The 21,914-nt window shown below is 49.2% G+C and overlaps 1 protein-coding gene across 4 annotated transcripts in view; it reads left to right on the top strand.

Annotated features, from left to right (window-relative positions):
- The first annotated feature begins 216 nt into the window (after window positions 1–216).
- MLLT1 (MLLT1 super elongation complex subunit) overlaps window positions 217–21,914 on the top strand; it is an 89,683-nt gene continuing 67,985 nt past the window's right edge. For 3 of the 4 annotated variants that reach the window (XM_070415934.1, XM_070415932.1, XM_070415933.1), the window contains exons 1-3: window positions 217–345; window positions 9,392–9,572; window positions 18,121–18,203. In XM_070415934.1, coding sequence (XP_070272035.1) covers window positions 334–345; window positions 9,392–9,572; window positions 18,121–18,203 — 276 coding nt within the window. In that variant the 5' untranslated portion in view covers window positions 217–333. Of the gene's footprint in view, window positions 346–9,391; window positions 9,573–18,120; window positions 18,204–21,914 lie in introns of those variants that run through there. The other variant, XM_070415935.1, reaches the window with a different exon arrangement.

Below are 21,914 nucleotides of genomic sequence, written 5' to 3'. Positions count from 1 at the left end.
ATTGGCTGAGGACTTCGTCCCTCCGAGAGCCGCCCGGCCGGCCCGCGCCAGGCCGGAAGACCCGCCCCACGAGCGGCCTTCCATGCTGTTGATTGGCCCAGGCGGCTGTCAGTCGGAGCGGCGGGCCCCGAGTCGGCCGCGGGGGCCCGGGGTCGGTGCGCGACCCGTACTGGCGGTGGTTTCCGGTTCCGCGGGGCTGGCGGGCGGGCGGGCGGTCGGGAACGGCGGCGGCGGCGGCGCCTGACAGACAATGAGGGCGGCGGGGAGGCGCTGAGCGGCGGCAGCGGCGGCGGCGAGCGACGCGGGGCCCGGGGGCGGGGCTGGGCGGCAGCCATGGACAATCAGGTGAGGAGCGGCCGCGCCGCCCCAGCGCAGCCCGCGCCGTCCGCCTGGCCCCCTCCCTCCCTCCCTCCGTCCGGCCGCCCGGCCCTCCTGGGTCCCGGCCTCCCCGCCCCCTCCCGGCGCCCGCCCGCCCCGCTTTGTGCGCGCCTGCCGCTCCCCGAGCCTTTATGTGGGGCAGGGGCGCCCCTCCCCCATCCCCGCCCCGGGCCTGGCTGGAGCGCCTGGGACCCTCCCGAGGATCCGGGCAGGCCTCGCCCAGAGCCTCCCGGGACGCCCCTTGGGACCCCTGTGCGGCCAAGAACCCTCTGGGACGTCCCTCGGGAACGCAGCCCAGAGTCCCCACAAGCGCCCTGAGGGCCGCTCAGGTTCCTCGGATCCAGCCTGTACCCCCTTTCTCCTTTGGGCTGGCCTGAGTCTCCTTTCCCTTCTGGACCCTTGGCCCCGAGTCCCCTCAAGCTCCTTGAGTCCCCAACCTGCTGCCTGTTCTCTCCCTTACACTGTGGCCTGGGTTTGAGTCCCCCCAGAGCCCTGGGACCTTGGTTTGCAGCCGTCTCCTTTCTCGAACCCTAAGCCTTCACACTGCTCATCGTCTTTCAGGCCTGAGCCCTCTCTCCCCTCTGATCCTGCTCCTGCCTCAGCCCGAGTGTCCATCTGTCCTCAAAGCCCGGCCAGGACCCGGGTCTTTGCCCACAAGGACCCAGGCCTGCGTTGAATGACCCCCCTTTGGGTCTGGGGTGGCTTCTTCAGGTGCCTTTGCCTTATCTGCTGCCTCAGTCCCTCTGGTTTCAGGCCCTGCTCACTCCCCGAGTCCCCAGTGCCTTAGGGGCTGACTCTCACCTTCAGACCCTCTTCTCTTACCACCTGGCAGCTTCTGCTCTTGACCTGGAGCCCCCACCCCTCAGGCACCAAATGCCTCTCCCGCAGCTTGGGCCCTCTTTGACCCTAGAACCCTGGTTTACTGTTCCCCACCTTGTCCCCCAACCCAGATCTCTCTCATCAGTGTGGGTCCTCCAGCCTCATTTGACCTCCCTTAACAGACCTGCAGTCTCCCTGGAACCCCTGGGCCTCTCTCTTTACTTTCAGTCTTGCACTGCGTTCCACCATTCCCCAGCCTGATGCGGTGACTCTCCGCCAGTGCCCACCTCCCAGCACACCTCACTTTCCCGTCTTCCCCAGCATCTTCGAGTGTGCACCTGGAGCCTTGCTCCAAGCCCCGGGTGGTTCCCTAACTTCTGTAAACTCTCCCCATGGCCCCCCTCCCTTCCTTCTGGAAACAGCCAGTCCTGTCAGTTCTGGTGAACCTGAGGCCTTTTTGGCCTCTGAGCCCCCCCCCCCCCCCCCCCCCGCCCCCTTCCCCAGCTCTGTGCTTTCTCCTCTTCAGCACCCAGGGCCCCCAGCATAGGATCATTTATTTCTTCATCCTCCACTGCTGTCCCTGGCTTCCAGGGGCGTGAGGCCAGGAAAGGCGTAGTGGGGCTGTGGGGGTGGCAGCTGAAATCTCTGCCATTATCGAGGGCAGGTTGAGGCGTCCCTGGCTGCTGGCGCCACTGAGGCGGCTCTGTCTGGTAAGGCGCTGTGTCTCTGAGGTTTCTGGGGTGTAGGGCAGGAGACCTCTCCCCTGCCCATCCTGGCCGCCCGTGGTGGCACAGGATCGTTGAGGCTTGTGTTTGTGGCACCCTCTCACTATGATTTCCCTTGTGGTTTTGGTGTTACTACCTTTCTTTTCAGAGGGAAGGAAGAGTTTATCACAGTTGAATAGTGGAGCTCTACAGTGTAGTGTGAATTCAGTTCCCTTAAAGGTACAGAGCTTGTTGCCTTCAGTTCATATGGAGTTATAAACAAAACAAGGTATACCTTCAGTGTCCACTTTCAACAAAGCCCACCTCTGGAAAGGGCTTGTTGGGCACTGCATGGGTGTAGAATGTCACTCTTGCTTCTTGCCTGACATGCAGGTTCCCCGGGAAGATGTCTTAGGCCCAAGAGTGTCCATTCCCCCTGGACGGTTGTCATGTATGTAAGTGGAATGGTGAAACTGTGACCGAGTGGACTGGTGAACACACTGGAGAGAGGGAGATCCGTATTGCCCAGCACTGTGGCCACCAGCACCTGTGGCTTGTTAAACAAACCAAAATGAAAAAAAATCAGTGCTTCAGTCACATTTTCAGCGCCCAGTGAGTCTACTGCTGACCTGTCAGCCCCCTCACTGGGCAGCATGGAGAGATGGCAGAAAGGTCCGTTGGACCGTGCTGGTCTAGATCCTTGCAGAAGTATTTGCAAGTGAAACTGGTCCTAAAGGAAAGGATGTGTCACACGTAGACTGATTCTCCATCCTGGTGTGTTTTCATGCAAATTTGGGAGCCTAACCAAGTAGGCAAGTTGGCGGTCAGTGTCCCAGGACGACTTCTGGTGTGTGGTAAAGGCTTTGAATCCCGCAGAGTCTCAGCCTTGCCTTTTTCTCCCAGGATGCCCCAGACCTGTAAGTGCCTCCGCCTGATGAGGAACAACAGGATTTTTCCTGAAGGGCCGCCAGCTTTGGGAGTCTTTGCTTCTCTTTACTTTCCTGTTGTGTTCTCTAGAAGTTTCAACCCAGCTAAGAAAGGCAATTCTGCATTTTGCTCTGGGCACCCAACTTCTCAGCATCAAAATCTTTCCCCATGGGTAGGCAAAGTCTTTGTGGTTCCAAGCCTGTACTTTACACATCCGATGTCTGTGGGATTTGGTTTTTGTGTGTTTTTTAGGGGGGAGAAGGCCATGTACTTTGGGAGTGGGGAGGGGGCAGATCTTTGCTCATTAGGTGTGTGATTTATCTCCAAGGATGGTAGGGAAGGAACAGGCGTGGTTAAAGGCCAAGCAGATGCTGGGAGGATGGGGAAGGGCTGCCTGAGGAACTAGAATGGGTGTCAGTGTCTGGGTGATTCTGTTCTCCAGAGGACCACGGTGTCCTTTCTTCACAGAAGCACTGGGCATGGCACCAAGGGTGGATGGCCAACCCATTGAATCACAGTTGAATTAATACTGATTCTTCAAAAGGTTCTCTCTTGAGTTTGAAATTGGGAACAATTGCTTGTGACCATACTCTGTTGTTCCGGAAGGGGAGGTTTGTTTCTAACGGTGATGGCCCATTTTACAGATGTGTAAATGCAGGCTCAGAGAGGCCCCAAAAGGAGTCAGGCCTTAGTGGCATTCTTAGGTAGGTCTCCTTTACCGAGACCTTGCAGAGAAATGTTTGGAATTGTTCAGAGCACTGACATGAGTGACTGGATTTTCTTCCATCCAGGTCTGAAACTATCGGTTGGAAAGTCAGCATGCCAAGTTTCTGTCCTGAAGTTAACTATGTTGTAAAGTATTGAGGGCAGGGACCCGAGTCCTATTTCCCTTTATGTCCATGTAATACAATTTTGAATAAGCTTTGCTAATTGTTCGTTAAATAAAAGTGACTAGTTATCAGCTCCTTGTAACCAGGCCCACCTACCCTGGCCACAGTTGCCTTTAGTATTGAGTTTGTAGTGTTTAAAAAAAATTCCCCGAACTGCTCCCTAGAGAACTTGGACGACACCCTGCCATCTACATGTCTGCAGGCATCTCCTGCATATGTAATATATACCCTGTCCCAGCCTTCCTGGAGGGCTGGTGAGGGTCTGTCTTCCCAGGAACCTGAAAACTAAGGATTGTAGGTTTATTTGCATATGCACATGGTCTGCACACTTAGAGAGTTTCCAGAGAGCATTCATTGAGCTCCCTCTCATCCCTTTATCATTAACCTTACCCCCCTGGTGAAAGGGACAAGGCTGGACAGAGTCAGAAGAGGGGTGCAGGTGCTGGCTGCTATCCCCCTGTGTACCAGCAGTTAGAAGACTAGTGTCTCATGCAGCTTGGTTCTTTCCCCCCTCTGGGCAGGCTGCCCTCCTCTTGAGAGGATTGTCACTGGGGGCCATCCTTCATTTTCTGTCTTTTTCACATTCATTTGTGGCTGCTTCTGAGAGCCCCCCACTGGGTCTGGAGGGAGTTCTGCGAAGAGTATTTTATTTGGTCTTGTGTCACTGTCACTTCATGTGACCAGTACTTTTTCCCATTTCTTGTAAGTGTGGACCATATTGCCAGCGATCTGCTGGGGCCAGTTAGACCTGGCAAAATCAATCCTGACTGCTGAGGGGAAATGCTCTTGGGTGCTTTATCTTTCTGGGAGGGGAGGGGATTGTCACATCTGTGGGAATTAGATGCTGTAGCCAAACTCCAGGCTTAATTATGCCACTCAGTGAAGTGTGAATTCCCAGAGGAAAGGGCATCTGTTGAGAATTCCCACCAGAAATCAGGGAAAATCTTACAGATAAATTTGTTGCTAAAGAACTGCCTTCTGGGGCCCAGGCTGAGGGCAGGGTTCACAGGGTACAGAAAGGATCCGACAAAGAAAGGTCATTGAAGGAGTGGAGCTGTTGGGACCAGGTTGGCTCTTTCTCTTTGCCAGGTGGAGGTCATTCAAGTCCCCCTCGGGGGTGGGGGGCTCTATGCTCCAGTGAAATTCCTGGAGAGCCAGGATCTGTTTGCCTGGCTTGTAGGACTTAGGAGTTTGGCCTTGTTTTCCAAGTGCCCTCTGCCAGTTGGCCTGGAGAGAGGGCAGTGCCCGCTGAGGCCCTCTGCCCATGGTGAACTGTCCCCAGACGGCCCTTGGAGCCCGTGTGCTGCGCCATCTTCATCCACTGGTCTTTGGGATGAAATATTCCCCTTTGTTCCAGGTTTTTGTTGGGCGAGTGTGTGGCAAAGTGGTCCCCAAGATGCTGGGACATGGCAGTAACTGAAGCTAGGTTAGAACTCCAGAGCCCTACAGGGCCACTTCCAGCCACCCACTCTGGAGGTCCCATAAAGAGCCTCCATGCAGCTGAACAGTGAGGTTCTTCATTCCCAGGCGGGTTTCCCTAACCAACAGTTAACCCCTTTAGCCAGCTACCCTTCCTAGAGAAATAGCTAATTTGCTTCAATTATTTGGTTCTAATGGACAGGGAAGGAGTCCAGGAAGAGTAAGGAAGGGAGGAGCAGAATCCTTGGAAGTGAAATTGGCCTAGCCATACTAGTAAATTATTATGACTTGACAAGTCAGAGTAGTTGGCCAGGGCTCAGCTTCTTGCTTGCCTCCAGTTCAGTGTCGCTTGAATGTCTTACTGAATCAGTGAGTCATATGTATAATAGCCCACAATCTGTGTTATTCCACCATCTTTATTTTTTAGAAGATTCCAGCATTCAGGGAAGTGATCCTCTCCTGAGTGCATCATTGTATTGCAGTTATTGGTACCTTGAACCTGGGGGTGTGGAGGCTGAGTTTATGCCAGCCTCTAGGGCACAGATGCCGCTGCCCAGCAAGCTTTGGACATGGCCTGCCAGCTACAGAGATGACCTACCGCTGCTTCAGAACCTTCCTGTTTGTTTACTTTGGCCTGTGGAGTGTATTTTTGGTGCTTCCATTTTCCCCTTTCTGATGGAACTGTGGCCTCTATTCTTTCACAATAACTGCTTTGCTGATTGTGTGCCCTGGGTAGGAACCCCACATAATCAGAAATGCTGGAAAGGCAGCTGGATTGGTGAATAACAGAATCTGAGGAGGCATCTCATTACGCAGGAGTTAACTCCAAAGAACAAAAAGTTGTTTGCCAGTAAATTATTGTTATGATTGTATGTATTTAGTTCTCCACCAGTAACCCTCCCAACAATCCAGGGATTGTCTCCCGATTTCTCAGTGTAGAAGCAGGTGGGACAGAAAGGCAGAGTTTCTTACACACATGGACATGTAGATGGTGATTACAGCCTTTCGGGATAATGTAAATATTGCTTGGGTTTGTTTATGTTGCATGTTGTCCATGTGCGGCACTGTGCAGACAGATGCATATGGTTGATTTGAGCATTACATGTTTATCCAGATGTGTGGCCCCTTCTCTCTAGCTTTAGGTGAGGTATTTCCACTTGAATAGGCCCAGTAATCCCTCCCACCATCCCAGGAGCATCCCAGCTACCTGGGTCTCAGAGTTATTTGAGCCTCCTTTGCTCTCCTCTGTCCACCCTGAGGTCTTGTGAGTTCTCCCATTTCAGGCTCAACTTAACCTCGTTTTTTAGCCACACCCTCTGGTTGCCTTTATGTGGACTTGTTTCTTTTCTGCCTTCAGCCCCGACTGCACAGATTGCCCAGGCCCTCCTTGCTCGTTTCCAAAGGAGCCCCTCAGGGACTGTCCTGTGTCGGGGGAACTCCTGCCCTGTTTTTACAGCTGTTCATTAAGTTACCCAGAGCTTCTGTTAGGTCTCCTGTATATCGGGACCATCCTTTAATTCTTAACACAGTTCTTATTGGCTCTTCCTCTTGGAAAGCACTACTTAGAACTCATTGATCTAGGAAGGCCTTCTAGTTTGATTCATTAAGTATAGTTGATGCCTCATGTACCGTGATTCCAAGATAGAGGTTAGATTACAGCCGTGGGCAAACTACGGCCCGTGGGCCGGATCCGGCCCGTTTGAAATGAATAAAACTAAAAAAAAAAAGACCGTACCCTTTTATGTAATGATGTTTACTTTGAATTTATATTAGTTCACACAAACACTCCATCCATGCTTTTGTTCCGGCCCTCCGGTCCAGTTTAAGAACCCATTGTGGCCCTCGAGTCAAAAAGTTTACCCACCCCTGGGTTAGAAGGACGGTGGAGATGTAGTCCTGGGGAGGCAGCAGTGAACAGCCCAGGAATTGCAGCAGGACCAGGTGGGCACAGCAGTCGGAAAGGGCTCTGGAGAAAGTAGCACTCAAGCTGGGGTTGAAGGGATGAGTGGAATTCGATCAGCAGGGAAATGAGTAGGACACAGGCTGCAGGCTCGAAGGAGCAGAGACAGACAGGAGTAGACATTCTGCGTGTGTTCTGGGATGCTAGCATCCTACTCAGCTGGATCGGAAGTGGTGTGCATTTTCTGTGTTTCCTCAGTTCCAAGCCTTTCGGGCACACCACAGACTTAGTAGCAGCTTCTTTGTGTGTTTGCATGTGTGGATCTTGGTGGCGCTGGGGGTGTGTGACTTATACATGGACTACACAATACACTCCGACCTCAGAAGGGTTAAAAAGTGAAAAATAATGAGCATCTCAGACTTGAGGAAACACAGGTGGGAGACTGCCAGTGTGCTGAGGCATTTGGACTTCATTCTGAGGGTGTGGGGAGCCGTGGAAAGTTGTGAAACTGAGAGATAGGATCTGTCTGTCTGCCCTGCTTTCATCGCAGAGACTGAGCAGTGAGAAGAAGGTGAAGAGGGAGGGAGGACTGAACGGGTTGCTGAATTCCTGAGAAGAGGCAGGTACAGAGGAACTGTGGCCAAAGGGACACATGTCATCAGTGGGTTGGGTGAAAAAGAGGGTAGACAGTGAACAGGGGGAGATTTCTGGTCAAGGGAGGGCAGGGAAGCCCATCACAGGGGAGCTTTGTTTGGGGAGTGTGGCATCCACGCACCCACGACTTGCTCCTGATTATCTCAGCACTTAGGAGCAAGTGTGCACTTGGCCTCTGCTTCTTTGTATCGTTCCTGCATTTGATACTAGGTGTCAAGCTGTATCTATGGGAGGTCTGGGAGGCTCTTACTGAGGAGATGGCTGTTTACAGTTGGTTCCCTGGCAGTGTTTTGACACCCACCCTCCCCCAAGATGTTGCCAGTGCTTCGAGGTTTTGTGGCTTTGTATCCAGTGGAGTGGAACCAGCATGAGCTGCCTTATGTTTCAGGGCAGAGTGACAGACGTGAGCATAATGAATGGAGCCTGACTACTGGGGCTGCAGGTCCGCCTGGAACCTGTCCCCAGATGGCTTCAACCTCACCCCTCCATTCTCACCATTCTGCTTTTAAAACTGAGCCACCAGCCCTAGCTGGTTTGGCGCAGTGGTTAGAGTGTTGGCCTGCTTAGTCGGTGAGGATTCGATTCTGGTCAAGGACATGTACCTCGGTTGCAGGCTGTATCCCTAGGCTCCAGTTGGGGTGAGTGCGGGAGGCAACCAATCGATGTGTCTCTGTCACATTTATGTTTCTCTCTGTCTCCCCCTCCCTTCCTTCCACTCTCTGAAAATCAATGGAAAAAGAATATCCTCGGGTGAGGATTAACAAAAAAACGGAGCCACCATTTGTGTGGATGACTCGGGTGACTCTGCTGGTCTCTGTTCTCCAGGAGGCATTCTGTAGGACAAGGGAGAATGAAAATGCATTAATTAAGGAGTGTGGGAGGCTTGACCAGGGAGGCAAGCTGCCAGAGTGGCTACAGGAACAGGCCCTTGGGGACGCACACCTGGATTTGAGTCTGGGCCCTGTTCCCTACCAACTGGGCCCCCTTGTGTGTGCTACTTAGCAGCGCACTCTTGGAGCTTTGGGTTTCTCATCTGTAAAAGGAGGTAATCGCACTTCTTTTTTTTTTTTTAATCCTCACTTGAGGATATTTTTTCCATTGATGTTTAGAGAGAGTGAAAGGGAGGGGCGGGGGGAGAGAGAAACATCAATGTGAGACACATTTATTGGTTCCTGAGGTACATCACCTTGACCGGGAATCAAACCCGAGACCCTCGGTCTATAGGCTGGCGCTCTAACCATTTAGCAAACTGGCCAGGGCATAGTCGTACTTCTTGTATCAGTATATTCTGGGAGACCTTAGGGATGTCAACTCTGGACAAGGAGCCATCCCCGAAGAGCCAGTGTTAGAGCAAATAAACAAACCTTTAGTAAGATGCCTTTTGATAGTGAAAAATGCTAAAACATGATGTGACAGAGTGATGGGGATGGTGGTAGGTGGTTTCATATTAGGTGGGCAGTCCAGTCGAGACCTCAGTGACAGGAAGGAGCCTGCCATGGGGAGGCCTAGGGGCGGAGCACATAAGGCAGAGGGAACTGCAGGTGAGGGGGAGGGTAGAGAGGAGCCGTCGCCATGGCTTGGGCTTGCTGAGGGGAGGAGATGTGTAAAACAGGCACACAGTACCTGGTCCTCATGGACAGCTGGCCATCTCCTGCTCTGGGCTTTGTGCTGACCACATGCCCGCCTCTTTCTCCCACCAGTGCACTGTCCAGGTCAAGTTAGAGCTGGGACACCGGGCCCAACTGCGCAAGAAGCCCACCACGGAGGGGTTCACACACGATTGGATGGTGTTCGTCCGCGGCCCCGAGCAATGTGAAATCCAGCACTTCGTGGAGAAGGTGGTCTTTTGGCTGCATGACAGCTTCCCCAAGCCCAAGCGTGGTGAGTGGCCCCTGGCTCCCCCTCCCCTCCCAGCCAGGCAGCCCCACAGGGTCTAGTGCCTACAACAGTTTGTGACAACAGTTTGCGTCACTCCTTGCAAGGCTGGTGTTCACCTTCTCTCCAGGGGTGGCGGGCTCACGCTCTGGGGTTCTGGCTTGCACCCCTCGGCATGCCAGTGAGAAGTTTACCGGCCAGCACTTGGTCCTTCTTTGACCCTGTAAAGGTCCCCCTCCCTCCCTTCTGCTCCTTTGCTCTGGAGTTCATAGTAGGAAAAACCCAAAGGAACTGATGACTGTGTCTCATGTCATTATTTAGACTCAGGCTCTGAGAAGTCTCCAGAGAAAACATAGTCAGTGGCCAGTGGGTGGGAATGGGTGGTTTACACCCACTTGGTGAGTAATCAGGACTTGCTTTTTGGGCCTACATTTGATGAGAGATGCCATTTTAATAACTCATGATACTTGTGAGGGGGGACAAAGCATAAAAGGTGCTCATTTCACCACTATCTTGTTTCTTATGTCTTCCTTTCCTGTGTCACCTCTCAGACTGTTGTTTGATGAGCACAAGTGCCTCATTCTCGCTTTCCACGAAGATTCGGATTTCCTGTGACCTGGCAGTCTGACAGGGCAGAGGGAAGGGGATCAGAGAACACTTCCTGGGGAATTTGACGGGGATCTTAGGAACATAGTTGGTAGCCGTCTTATGAGCTCTGTGGGGCCATGTTTGCTCTTCTCATCATTGAGTCCCCGTTGTGAAGCCTGGCATGTCACAGGGGCCCAATAAATATTTCTGGAATGGATGTGTCGATGAAGGCATGAAGGACTTTTTGCTAGCAAAGTGCTTCAGGGTTGGGGAGCCACTGCTGCACTGCTGATCCCTCTCCTTGCAGGACAGGGTTTAGGTGCCCAGGGCTGAGCCGGAAGCCAGCTTGGACAGACCCTGTGGGGTCTGGGCCTGGGTCAGCAAGTAGCTGACTTACGTTACAGAAGTAGAAACTTCTGGTTAAGAAGGGAAGGCAACCTGAGATTCCTACTGGCATGGTAGTCATTTCTTTTTCTCTGGTTTCTTCTGTCAGCGTTCAGTTGTTTCTTTCCTTCATTTCTCTTTTCCCGAATCTTTTCTCTCCTTTCTCTCTGAGCTGCTTGTAGGAGAGCAGACATGTTACTGACAGCAGATACCTGTAAAGCACCTATTAATAATAATAATAATGATAATAATAATAATAATAATACATGGCACTATCAAGCACTTCCTGCAGGGTCATTTGCTTTATATTTTTATTGATTTCAGAGAGAAAGGGAGAGGGAGAGAGAGATAGAAACATCAATGATGAGAGAGAATCATCGATTGGCTGCCTATTGGGGATCAACCCGCAACCCAGGCATGTGCCCTTGACTGGAATCGAACCTGGGACCCTTCAGTCCACAGGCCAGCCCTCTGCCCACTGACCCAAACCAGCTAAGGCTCCTGCAGGGCCTTGATTCATTCTCCCCATAACTCTCTTTTACAGATGGGGAAACAGCCTCCAGTGGGCCAGGTAAGCTGCCTGTACTTAAAGCAGTGGTTCACACACTGGCCTGGGGGCCTGCGTGGTAGCGCTGCCTGTTTCTTTTGGCACCCGGCCATGCCCATTCACTTGGGAGTCCTCTAGGGCCACTGTTGAGCTTTAACAGCAGAGTAGAAACTGGCTGCCTTTTTCCTGTGAGTTGGGCCCGCCTTGTTTCCCTAGCAGCTTCCACTCTAGCTCTTTCACCATCTCCCTCGCTTGTCCTGTTCCCTTTTCTCCCAGTGGACTCAGGATGATTATATCCATTCACCTTTAAACTATTTCATTTTTGCTCCTACAGGGTCATTAACCAGGCAGCTACTAGAAGTAATATTAATAGTGGTCTGCATTTGCCAAGCACTCACTGGTCTGTGTGCTGTGCTCATGACAGCCCTGCGACATGGTATGTCCCAGAATTCCTGCCAGGTAGATGTGGAAACAGGTTCAGAGAGGCCCTGTATCCCACTTATGGTCATGTGGAAGCAGCATAGTCTCTGAGTTCCAAGCTCCAAGAAAATGGGTGATGAGTGAGGTCCACTTTCTTAGTGTCAGTTAGCGGGTAGAACTTAAATTAGTAGTTGAATGGTGCTTGCCAAGTCTACTCACACTGTGTGAAATAGTAAATGTCTGGTTGGCTATTTATTGTGTTGAACAAAACTTGATTGGATTATACCCTGCCAGTTGTCAATGAAAAATGGAACAGTTTAAAGAGTGAATGAGGCCCTAGCTGGTTTGGCTCAGAGGATAGAGCATTGGCCTGCGTGCTAAAGGGTCCCAGGTTCGATGCGGTCAAGGGCATATACCTTGTTGCAGGCTCCCCCTGGCCAGGGCCCTGATCAGGGTGCATGCAGGAGGCAACCAATCGATGTGTTTCTCTCACACTGATATTTCTCTCTGTCTTTCCCTCTCTCTTCCACTCTTCCTAAAAATCAGTGGAAAAATATCCTTGGGTGAAGATTAAAAAAAAAAAAAGAGTGAATGAATTTCTTACAGGACTCTTGGCTCTGAAATTATACGTTATGTACTTTAAAAGGTATCTTTAAAATTAGATAAATACACATAATAGGAATGTACCAGCTGGGAAGTTTCCATTTCTCAGGCCATCACTGTTCACATTTCCCCAGGGCCAGTCTTTCTAGTTTTTTCCTGATTGCGTTCTTCCTGAATGCCTTAAGTTAGTGGAAGTGAATTGGCTTCTTAATTCTTTTTTTTTAATTTTTTTTATTTTTTGGCTTCTTAATTCTTGATTTCAAATTTAAAAAATATTTATTTACCAGCATGAAAAGTTAGACTTTATACTAAACTCCCAACTCCTTTTATTCACTATCTGCTCTAAATGTTTTATAGTTAAGTGATTCATTTTGTGGTGATTGTCCTTGTGACTTTAAATAATGAGCCTACCTGCTTACCTTTTGGATTCTCCACAAAGGCTCCCTGTCACCCATTTTAAACAAGTCCTCTGGCTGCCAGGTCTAACTCACAGTTTCTTTGTTCAAAACACCTAAATAGCCACATGCTCCTGGCCTTTTTTTCTATTTTATTTTTCTCTTTAGTACCATTTTAACATATTTATATTACTTACCTTGTTCATCTGAGTTGTGTCCTGCTACAGTTGGCTGCTATCTCCTTGGTGCTGAAAGGATTAGGTAGGCGCTGCCAGCTTCTGTCAGTATCTTCTGATTTTCTGCTTAGGAAGAGAAGGACATGAGCACCCCTCTCTTTCCTTGAATCTTAACACCCCTCCTTGACCTTGTTAAAGTTGTTAACTCAAACCGAGACTTTCACTCCAGGATCAGAAATTGACTAAAAGCTGGAAACCAGTAAGAAGTATTGACTTTATTGACTCTGTTCACTGTTGGGCTAGTCAGGATGCCAGGTTTTCATTCATTCTCTCTGAACTCTGGGTCACTCACAGAAGAACACTCAAGGTAATGTCAAGGCAGATGGGTTCTTTCTTTATCATTCTTGGTTAAAATTCAGTCCTGGGTCTTTTGCTTCATGTTTGGACCCTAACTTTTTGAATACCCCTTTGCTTCTCCCTTTTCTCCTGTTGCATTGTGTCTTCATTATACCTCCACTTTTTTCTATCCTCAATCATTTCATTTAGTCAATGGATTTTTCCTGCCCTGAATATTTCATTCTGGTTCTCTCTGTCTTCCTTCCTCTAACAAGGCCTGGCTCCTCTCAAAGCCACCTCTCTAGTCACCCCGCTGGGATGTTCCTTTACTGTTCTCCTGAGTGGATTTATTTGTTACCTTATGTTTTGTTTTGTTTTGTTTTTTTCTGGAGAATTTCACAAGTAATATCCTAAGGGATTGATTACTTAGGACATTTCCCAAGAAAGGTAAGTGGGAAATGAACTTTTTGACTCCTAGTATGTTTGAAAGTACCATTATTCTGCTCTCACACTGGGGTGCTAGTTTGGCTGAGTATAAAATTCTAGTTTGAGAATTACTATCGTTTAGAGCTTTGAAAGTATTTGCTTCATAGTCTTCAGAAAAGTCTGATGCAGTTGGGTTCTTGTTTTATTGTAAATGACCTGTTTTTTCTCTAGAAGCATTTAAGCTACTTTTTAAGATATTGGTTCTGAGGGTTTTTTTGTTTTTGTTTTGTTTTTTTCTGTGATGTCCTTCATTTAGCTCCAGAAAGTTTTCTTTTATCTTTGATTATTTCTTTTCATCTATGTATTTTATCTGTTTTCTCTTTCTAGGATGGTTATTACTTCTCTGTCTAAATATTTTATCTGTAAAATGGAAAGAATTGTATCTGCCTCAAGGTTGTTGTAAGGATTAAATGAATTAATATGTATCAAGTGCTGATAATAGTACCTGGCACACAGTAGGTGCTTTATAAATATTAGCTGCTGTTAGCATTTGTTTGACCTTCTGAATTGTTTCTTCATGTCTCACCTTTTTCTTTTAAGAAACATGTTTTTTTGCTCTACATTCTAGGAAATTTCCTTGGCTTTAGTCTTTGCATGGAATTAAAAAATTATCAGTACTATATTTATACAAAAAGCCCTATCTTATTCCCTTATTTTCTCTTTTAAAATTATTTTTGTTTTGGGGCATATCTTAGACCTGAGGACAATGACTCCAGCTTCTTGTTTTTTAAAAGATTTTAAATTGATTTCTAAAGAGACAGGAAGAGAGATAAGGAGAGATGTGAAAGTGAGAGATGTGAAAGTGAGACATTGAACCAGGGATGAGGCTCAGCCAGGACTTCAAACATTTCTTTAAAATTCTCACCTGAGGACATTTAAAAAAATTTTGATTTGATTTGATTTGATAGGAAGAAAGAAAGAAAGAAAGAAAGAAAGAAAGAAAGAAAGAAAGAAAGAAAGGAAGGAAGGTAGATTGGTTGCCTCCGGTACGCATTCCGATCAGGGATCAAACCTACAACTAGGTATGTGCCCTGACTGGGAATCAAACCCGCAGTGTTTTTCTAAATGAGGAGGGCTTTACTCTGGGTCCAGTTTTTATACTGTAGGCTTTAGCTTCTTCCAGACAGTTGACTCTTCTCCTGAGACATGGAATCACCTGGATTTCCCCATAGGGAAGCTTGAAACTGCTGTGCCTGGGGTGGTGGTGGGTGGCAGGATGATTCCCAGGGCTGTTGTTCAAGTACAGCCTCTATGTTGGCTTCTTTTTTTTTTAATAACTGCTTTAGTAAAATAAAAGTCACACATGATAAAATTTACCCTTTTAATGTGTATAGTTCAGTGCTTTTAGTGTATTCATAAGTTGTGCAATCATCACCACTCTCATTCCAGAACATTTTCATCATCCCACAAGTAAACAAACTTCTTGCCCATCATTAGCAGGCACTCCCTGTCTTCCTCCCTTCCCCTTTCCAGCTTCTCCTGCCCTTTACTGAATCTGTAGGTGCCACACCCCTTGCCTTTTGGGGATCTGGCATCAGTGGGGCTTTTGCCTACCCTGCAGTGCCCCATGGCATGTTCTGGGCCGCAGCTTCCTTTTCCTGTCTCCTTGCCCAGCATGGTCTCATTCACTTTTTTCTTTCCAGAAATTTCTCCATAGTTTACATCACCTCCCTCCCCTTTTTACTGTCTTTTTTTCCTATCAAATTTGTCTCACTTTGGTTTCCGTGGGCATCTGCTTGGTCTCTCTTTTTCCCAATTCTGAAAGGATAGATGTTTTTCAGCCTTGCAGTGCCTGTCATGTGATAGGCCTTTGGAGAGATGTTGAGAAACCCACACGTCTCTTCCTTTAAAAGGTTTGTAGTCTGGTAGAAACATGGAGATCAGATGTGACATATAATCTTTTAAAAAATATTAGAGAGAGAGGAAGGGGGAGGGAGAGAGAAACATCAATGTGAGAGCGAAACATAGTTCGGCTGCCTCCTGCACACCCCCTCTGGGGACTGAACCCACAAACTAGGCATGTGCCCTGACTGGGAAACAAATCAGCAATCTTTTGGTGCATGGAATGACACTCAAACAACTGAGCCACACCAGCCAGGACATAACATGTACTCTTGAAAAGATACTGCCCTCAGCAGAAGTAGGTGACCTGGAAGTCAGAGACTAAGGGAAACTAGGTCAGGCCTCGCAAGGAAGTGGGCCCTGACTTGAACCTTGATGGCGGACGGGAGTTAGACTGGGGTGGGGCTGGAGTTGGGAGCAGAACTGCAGACCACTGCCTTGCCTATGCATTTCATCTGTTCCTCTGCTGTAGGCTATTATGCACTGAAGACAGGCCACCCTTCCTCTCTGCTCTACTTCCATTTCCTCCTTGGATTCAGATTAATTTAACAAGTATTTGGGTGCCTGCCAGGTGCCCACCCCCGTGCTAGACTGCAGGGGCTTATGGTTGGTGGGATTGGGCAGAGCATTAGGCAGCCAGCTTTCATGCAGCTGGGGAGATTCCACTTGCTCTCTCAGTTCTCTTAAACAGGGTCCAGAGGTTCAGAGAGAGGCAGGCCATGACCTGGCCTCCCAGTCCAGTTTAATTCTTGCTCCTGGTCCATCCCTTTACTTTGGTGCAGAACCTGAAGGAGCATGGCATGTGGTTCTCTCAGCAGTATCTGACAGATTCTTGTTGAAAAAATTTTTAAATATATTTTTTATTGTTGATAGTATTACAGCTATTTCCCATTTTTATTGACTGTTTTTGAAAGGTCTGGTCCTGGCCCTGGGCATGTGACAGTAAGTGAAATAGAGCTGATATAAGGATTGAGAAAGGTGGCAGAGTAAACGTGGAAGTCCTGTGATTGAGGGACACAGGATGCTGGAGGCCTGTGGGAGGGAACCATGACCTGGAAATGGGGTTGGGGCTCAGAGCAGGGGTCCTGGAGGAAGTGATCTGAGAGTTTCAGCAGGACTAAATCTTAGGACCTGAGTTTGGGCTGGGAAGAGATGAGGCTGGAGGTGATGCAGTGCCCTGCAGTCCCCCTTGAGGGGCTTGAAGTTGGGGAGCCATCATGGGACAGTCAGGCTTGCAGAGGATGCTCAGGAGTGAGCCTGAGGCAGGATGGCTAGTGAGTCACTGGGTAGTGACCCACACAGAGTGCCAGGCATGGGGGGTGCATTGCAGAGCAGTATGAAGGTGGAGCTCGTAGTGCTTGGCAGAAGTGATCTGTGGAAGAGGGAGAGTCTGGGATTCCTCAGTCCTTGGGTGAGTGGTGGACAGCCTGTGTTCTGAGCTGTGAGACCCTGGAGGAGGTGTGGGTTTGGAGGGTATGAATAGGTGATTTGGGGCAGGCTATATTTGAGGTGCCCATCCAGCATCCATGGAGGATATCCAAGGAACAGGAGGGGATTAGCTGGAATAGAGATTCGGGGCCTAGGTCACCCAAGGCGGCTCCCATCTCTGGGGCCAGCAGGGTTTCCCAGGCCTGAGCCACAAGGCTGTCCCCTGCTCCCCTGGGGTTTGTAGACTGAGGTCCAAACAAGGCTGTCTGATCAGCCCTGCTGTGGAGGGTCACGAATGACTTCAAGCCCACCCTGCTTGCCAGTTTTCTTTGGATAGATGAGATATTTGAGATACATGATATTAGATAGGATATTTGAGAGCTGAAAAAAAGATGTATTTTTTTTAAAAGTCTTAGTGTTTTAATATAAAAGACCATGTTTCATTTTATTCCATATACTGTTTTTCAGCAATTTCTGGCCTACTTAAGAATTATCTGACTGATACAGATATAGGTGCATAAAGGTTTTAACAATTGGCAGGATTTTTCCTGTCTCCCAGTAGTGGTTGCCTCTGGGGACAGAGGGGTGGAGGACAGGGGTGATTTAATCTGTACTGTTAGGATTTTTTTTTTCTTAAAAGTGGGAGAACAATATTTTCATGTTTCTTGCATAATGACAGCATATATGTCAAAACATTGTCAGTACATTCTGCATTCTGGAGGGTGAGATTGTGGGAGACTCTTTTACTTGTACATTGCTGTTCTTCTAGTTTCAACTTAAAAAAAATTCCTGGGGTTAATGAATCTCTCTGTTCACATCACTCAGACAGTTGGGAATGCTTTTGTTAGGTGCTCAAATGGACCCAGGAGAGAATTCCAGCTGAGACCAGGCCATCTCCTCCGGGCATCAGTTCATGTGTTTGAGGAGCAGTGGAGACAGGTAGATGCTGTAGTGTGCACTATCTTCCCTGGGAGACCAGGGACCCACGGGGTCTCCCACTTCATACATGTCATACTGACTGCCCTGAGTCAGTTGAACTTGTGTGACCTGTAGCCAGCACTGGCTGCTCTGCCTTAGCTAGTCTCATGTCCTTTCCCACTCTCCCACCATGGCATATCAGGGTCACCTTTCTTCTGTTCTGCTCCTTTGATTCCCCATGACCTCTTTGGCATGGAATTAGGCACAGCATTCATTACTCACAGGGAAAACTGGCTTGCTGAAAAGCCATGCTCTGGCGGGGCCAGTGAGCCCCAGAGAGGAGGCGCAGAACGTGGTGGGCCTACTGCTGCTGGTGGTGAGGCCTTTGAATGATCAGGAAGCTGACAGATGCCTTTTCCCTTTCTTTTTAGTGTGTAAGGAGCCCCCATACAAAGTGGAGGAGTCGGGTTACGCTGGCTTCATCATGCCCATCGAGGTGCACTTCAAAAACAAGGTAGGATCCCGGAAGTGGCAACAGGAAGCACGCACATTTCACAAAAGAGGAAGTAGAATCAGTGACACAGCGCTGAGGGAATGCTGGGATTACTGTTAGCGGAGATGTCCACATTAAAGTCCTGGTTTTGAAGGGTTTCTGCCTCTCCAGTGGGAGATGGGGGCTGGGAAAATGGGCACCAATGGCAGTTGGGAGTGCAAGTGTTTGTGACCTCTCCGGGATCACCTGAAAGTGCATGCATTCCCTAAGTCAGCAGCGACATTCCATGACGGCTAGATTTGTGGATGGCTAGAGGCTTAGTACTGGACTGTGATTAGTGGCAAAGATCTGGAAATTATCTAAATGTCTGACAGTAGGCGACTGGTTAAGTTATGGTACATCTCCTGAATAGACTCTGATCATCTGGGTGGGGAGAGGGAAGTTTTTAATATTATTGAATGACAAAGCAAGGACTTTTCCTGCCAATATACACAATATAGGAAATAGGAAAAAAGAATTACTGTATACATTAAAAACGTTAACAGGTAATGTGAGTGGTAGGATTATAAGGTGTTTTTCTTTTCCTCCATGTATATTTTATAAACATTTACAGTGAATATATATTGGTAACTATTAGTCCATTTGGGATGGTATAACAAAATACCACAGACTGGGTGGCTTATAAACAACAGAAGTTTATTGCTCACAGTTCTGGAGGCTAGAAGTCCAAGATCAAGTGCCGGCCCCTCTTCCCAGTTACAGACTTCTTTCTGTGTCCTTACATGGAAGAAGGGGTGAGAGCCCTTAGGGCACTAAACCCATTCATGGGGGCTCCACCCTCAGGACAAAATCACCTCCCAGAGGCCCCCACCTCCCAACACCGTCACCTCTGGGGGTTAGGATTTCAACAAGTGAATTTGGGGGGGACAGATTCAGACTATAGTTTTAGGTTTTTTTAAAGCCTAATAATTACAATTAAAGAGCTTTCCTGCAACCTCCTTCTGCTCCTTCTCACAGACACCTTTCCTGGCTTGGAGGTGGTTTGGCCGTGGTTGGGTGCCTTTTCACAAGCGCAGCTGGACTGGCTGCAGGCAGCTCCTCTGTCTTTCAGGAAGGATATCTCCCTGTGAGGCCTGTGGATGCCACCACTTCCTTAATGAGTTCTTTTTTCATGCCTGGCTGTTCTGCAAACCACCTGGTGTCAAGGGCCTCTGGGGAAGGCACTCAGGTGTGCTGCCCCACTGGGAGCTGAGGGACATTTCAGCAAGTGCAGCAAAGTGGGAGTCAACTCTGCAACCATCTGGGGGCCACTTCTCAGAAGCCTGGGCCACCAAGGCTTTCGTGGAAGCAAGGCCTGAGAGTCCAGGTGACCAGCCACCCTTGAGAGCAGAGCCCAACCTGTCTGCGCCAGGAAAAGGCTGTGCCCTAACTTTTCAGCAGGGCGTCTGGAGGAGGTGCAGAGGAGATGCTGCACCCTTTGGGGATTGTCTTCCAAGGACCTGATTAGGGAGGCCAGGCAAGGGCGTGTAGAGGCAGGAGAACTGATGCAGGAGACTCAGTCCTGGTACAGATGTCACCAGCCTCTCCAGCTCCCTGTGGAAAGGGATGATGAAAGTACCGCCTGGGTGGTTCAGGAGACAGTCCATCTGCAGAAAACACCAACAGTCCTATACATTGACACTCTAGGGGCGGGCAGTGATGATGGAATCCTTGAAGCTAGCTAAGCTCATCTCTGGGTTTCAATTCAACTCCTTTGAGGCTTAGAAGCAGTTTTTGGTCCCACAGATCAGCGAGCTTTTGTGTGCCCTTGGGTCACTTGTCTGGCCCCCAACATGCAGTCCTTTCTCTCCCTCCTGGAGGCATGTTTGCAGTCACCTGGGCTCTGGCAGTGTTCACTAGGGTCCTGATGGTGTCCACTCGATTTCCCGCTGTCCCTGTTTCTTTGTGAGGCCCAGGGGTCTGCCGGGAGGCTCCTGTCCTGAGGGGTATGGGGTGCCATGCTGAAGCTGGGCAGTACACAGAGGTGGCCAGTTGGTCTTAGTGCCCCTTCTCCTGGCACAGGGGATCTTTGCTGATCTTCAGATTCTCCAGAGAGAATGGAGAGGTAAGGCAGGTGGTGTTTCTGCTTAGCCAGAACCTTTCCCTGTGGTGGCTTCTGCAGCCTCTTAGTACCTCAGACCTCTCATGTGGATGATGGGGAGGCACCCAGGTTCTCCCTCAAAAGGGGCACCTGGGGAAGTGGTGACTCTTTGGGGCAGCTCCTCTCAATCCTTACCTGAGGAGTGCTTTCCTGGGTTTTGCATCCAGACTTCAGGGCCATTTCTGTACTGAGTCCCTGAGGTGTTCCACCCCTATGTTCCTGTCCCGGTAGGGAAGGGAACAGGTGGGTCTCTGACCATAGGACTTGTCCCTGCTAGGTACAGCGTCCTCACATACACTGGGGCATTGAGGGGCAGAGGACTTCTCCGAGGGTGTCCTGATCTTTCAGATTCTCTGGGCTTGCTTACTTAGGGGTGCTGGGTGTGTGCGTGCGCATGTCTTCCACAGGCAGTGAAGGACCCTGTGCTTCTCTTTAATTGCCTCTTTCCTTTGTGAGGCCCTGAGGTGCTGCTCTTCAGAGGGAGCATGTGTGCATCTTATCACCCTGAGCATCCAGCAGTCATGGCAGCAGCTGGTTTTGGGTTAAGGATTTTTGTTCTGGTCCAGTTTTTTGGTTGTAATTTAATACAGCAGAATTTTCCCATTTTAGGTGTGCTGGGGTCCAACCCCAGCAGGTCCAGGGGTCCCCAAAGATGTGGACGGAGTCGGCGAAGAAGGAATGACATGGAGACAGCGTTCAGTTGATCAGCAGCCTAGCCAGGATCTCTAGCCAAGTTCTGTGTCCATGTTCTCTTGCTAGGTTCTGTCTCTAGGTTCTGTAGTCAGGTTCTGTTGCAAGGTTCTCTAGCCAGGTTCTCCAGCCAGGTTCTTTGCAGGTTCTTTTGCCATGTTCTGTCTAGGTTCTCCAGTGAAGTTCTATAGCCAGGTTCTGTCCAGGATCTTTTGCCATGTTCTCTGGCTAGGTTCTGGTTAGGATCTGACATTTATTGTCTTGTTACATCCGTATTTATACCAGCCGATTTTAATCCTGTCAATTTCTATTACAAAGGTTAGGGTGTTTCTTATCTCCATTCCAGGGAGTAAAGATTATGTAGCTTAACTACCTGCCTGGCACTTAATTAAGGGGTTGTATCCCCTCCCTAACCTCTGGGAAAAATTCCTACCTGGGGAAACAACCTTTCTCGGAGAGGTGACTTTGGTTAAAACACATAGCGCCAAGAAGGGGAGCAAACATATTAAGAACAGTATGCCATATACGCCAGGTCCCTTGAAACAGCAAGGATGGACCGGCTCCCGGCAAATTCCCCCTTTTTTATTTTTTAAATGATAGCGCATGCAAATCAGTGGCCACCTCTCGGGTTGTTTAAGACTCGGAAGAAGACTGGCAAGCAATGACAACAAGCATAGCTATAAACATAGTGGATGGAGTGCACAAGGAGCCTTGTTCTTGTAGAAGGTTGCTGGCTTCTTCAGTCTAGGGATTTCAGCTGTCCTCAAGTCGGGGGTTTGGTTGTCCTTGTTGATCTGGCTAGCGGGCAGCGTCATTGGCGACGGGCTTCCTGAAGCGTCAGCGAGTTGAAGGGCTGCGTCAAAGGGTCCATCAGGGCCGTGCTTGATGGTGGTGTCGGTGTC

The sequence above is a fragment of the Myotis yumanensis genome, unplaced genomic scaffold, assembly GCF_028538775.1.
Source record: "Myotis yumanensis isolate MYYU_CA2020_CCGP unplaced genomic scaffold, mMyoYum1.0.hap1 SCAF_5, whole genome shotgun sequence".
In the NCBI taxonomy this organism is placed as follows: Eukaryota; Metazoa; Chordata; class Mammalia; order Chiroptera; family Vespertilionidae; genus Myotis; species Myotis yumanensis.
This window is presented reverse-complemented; position numbering and strand designations above follow the sequence as displayed.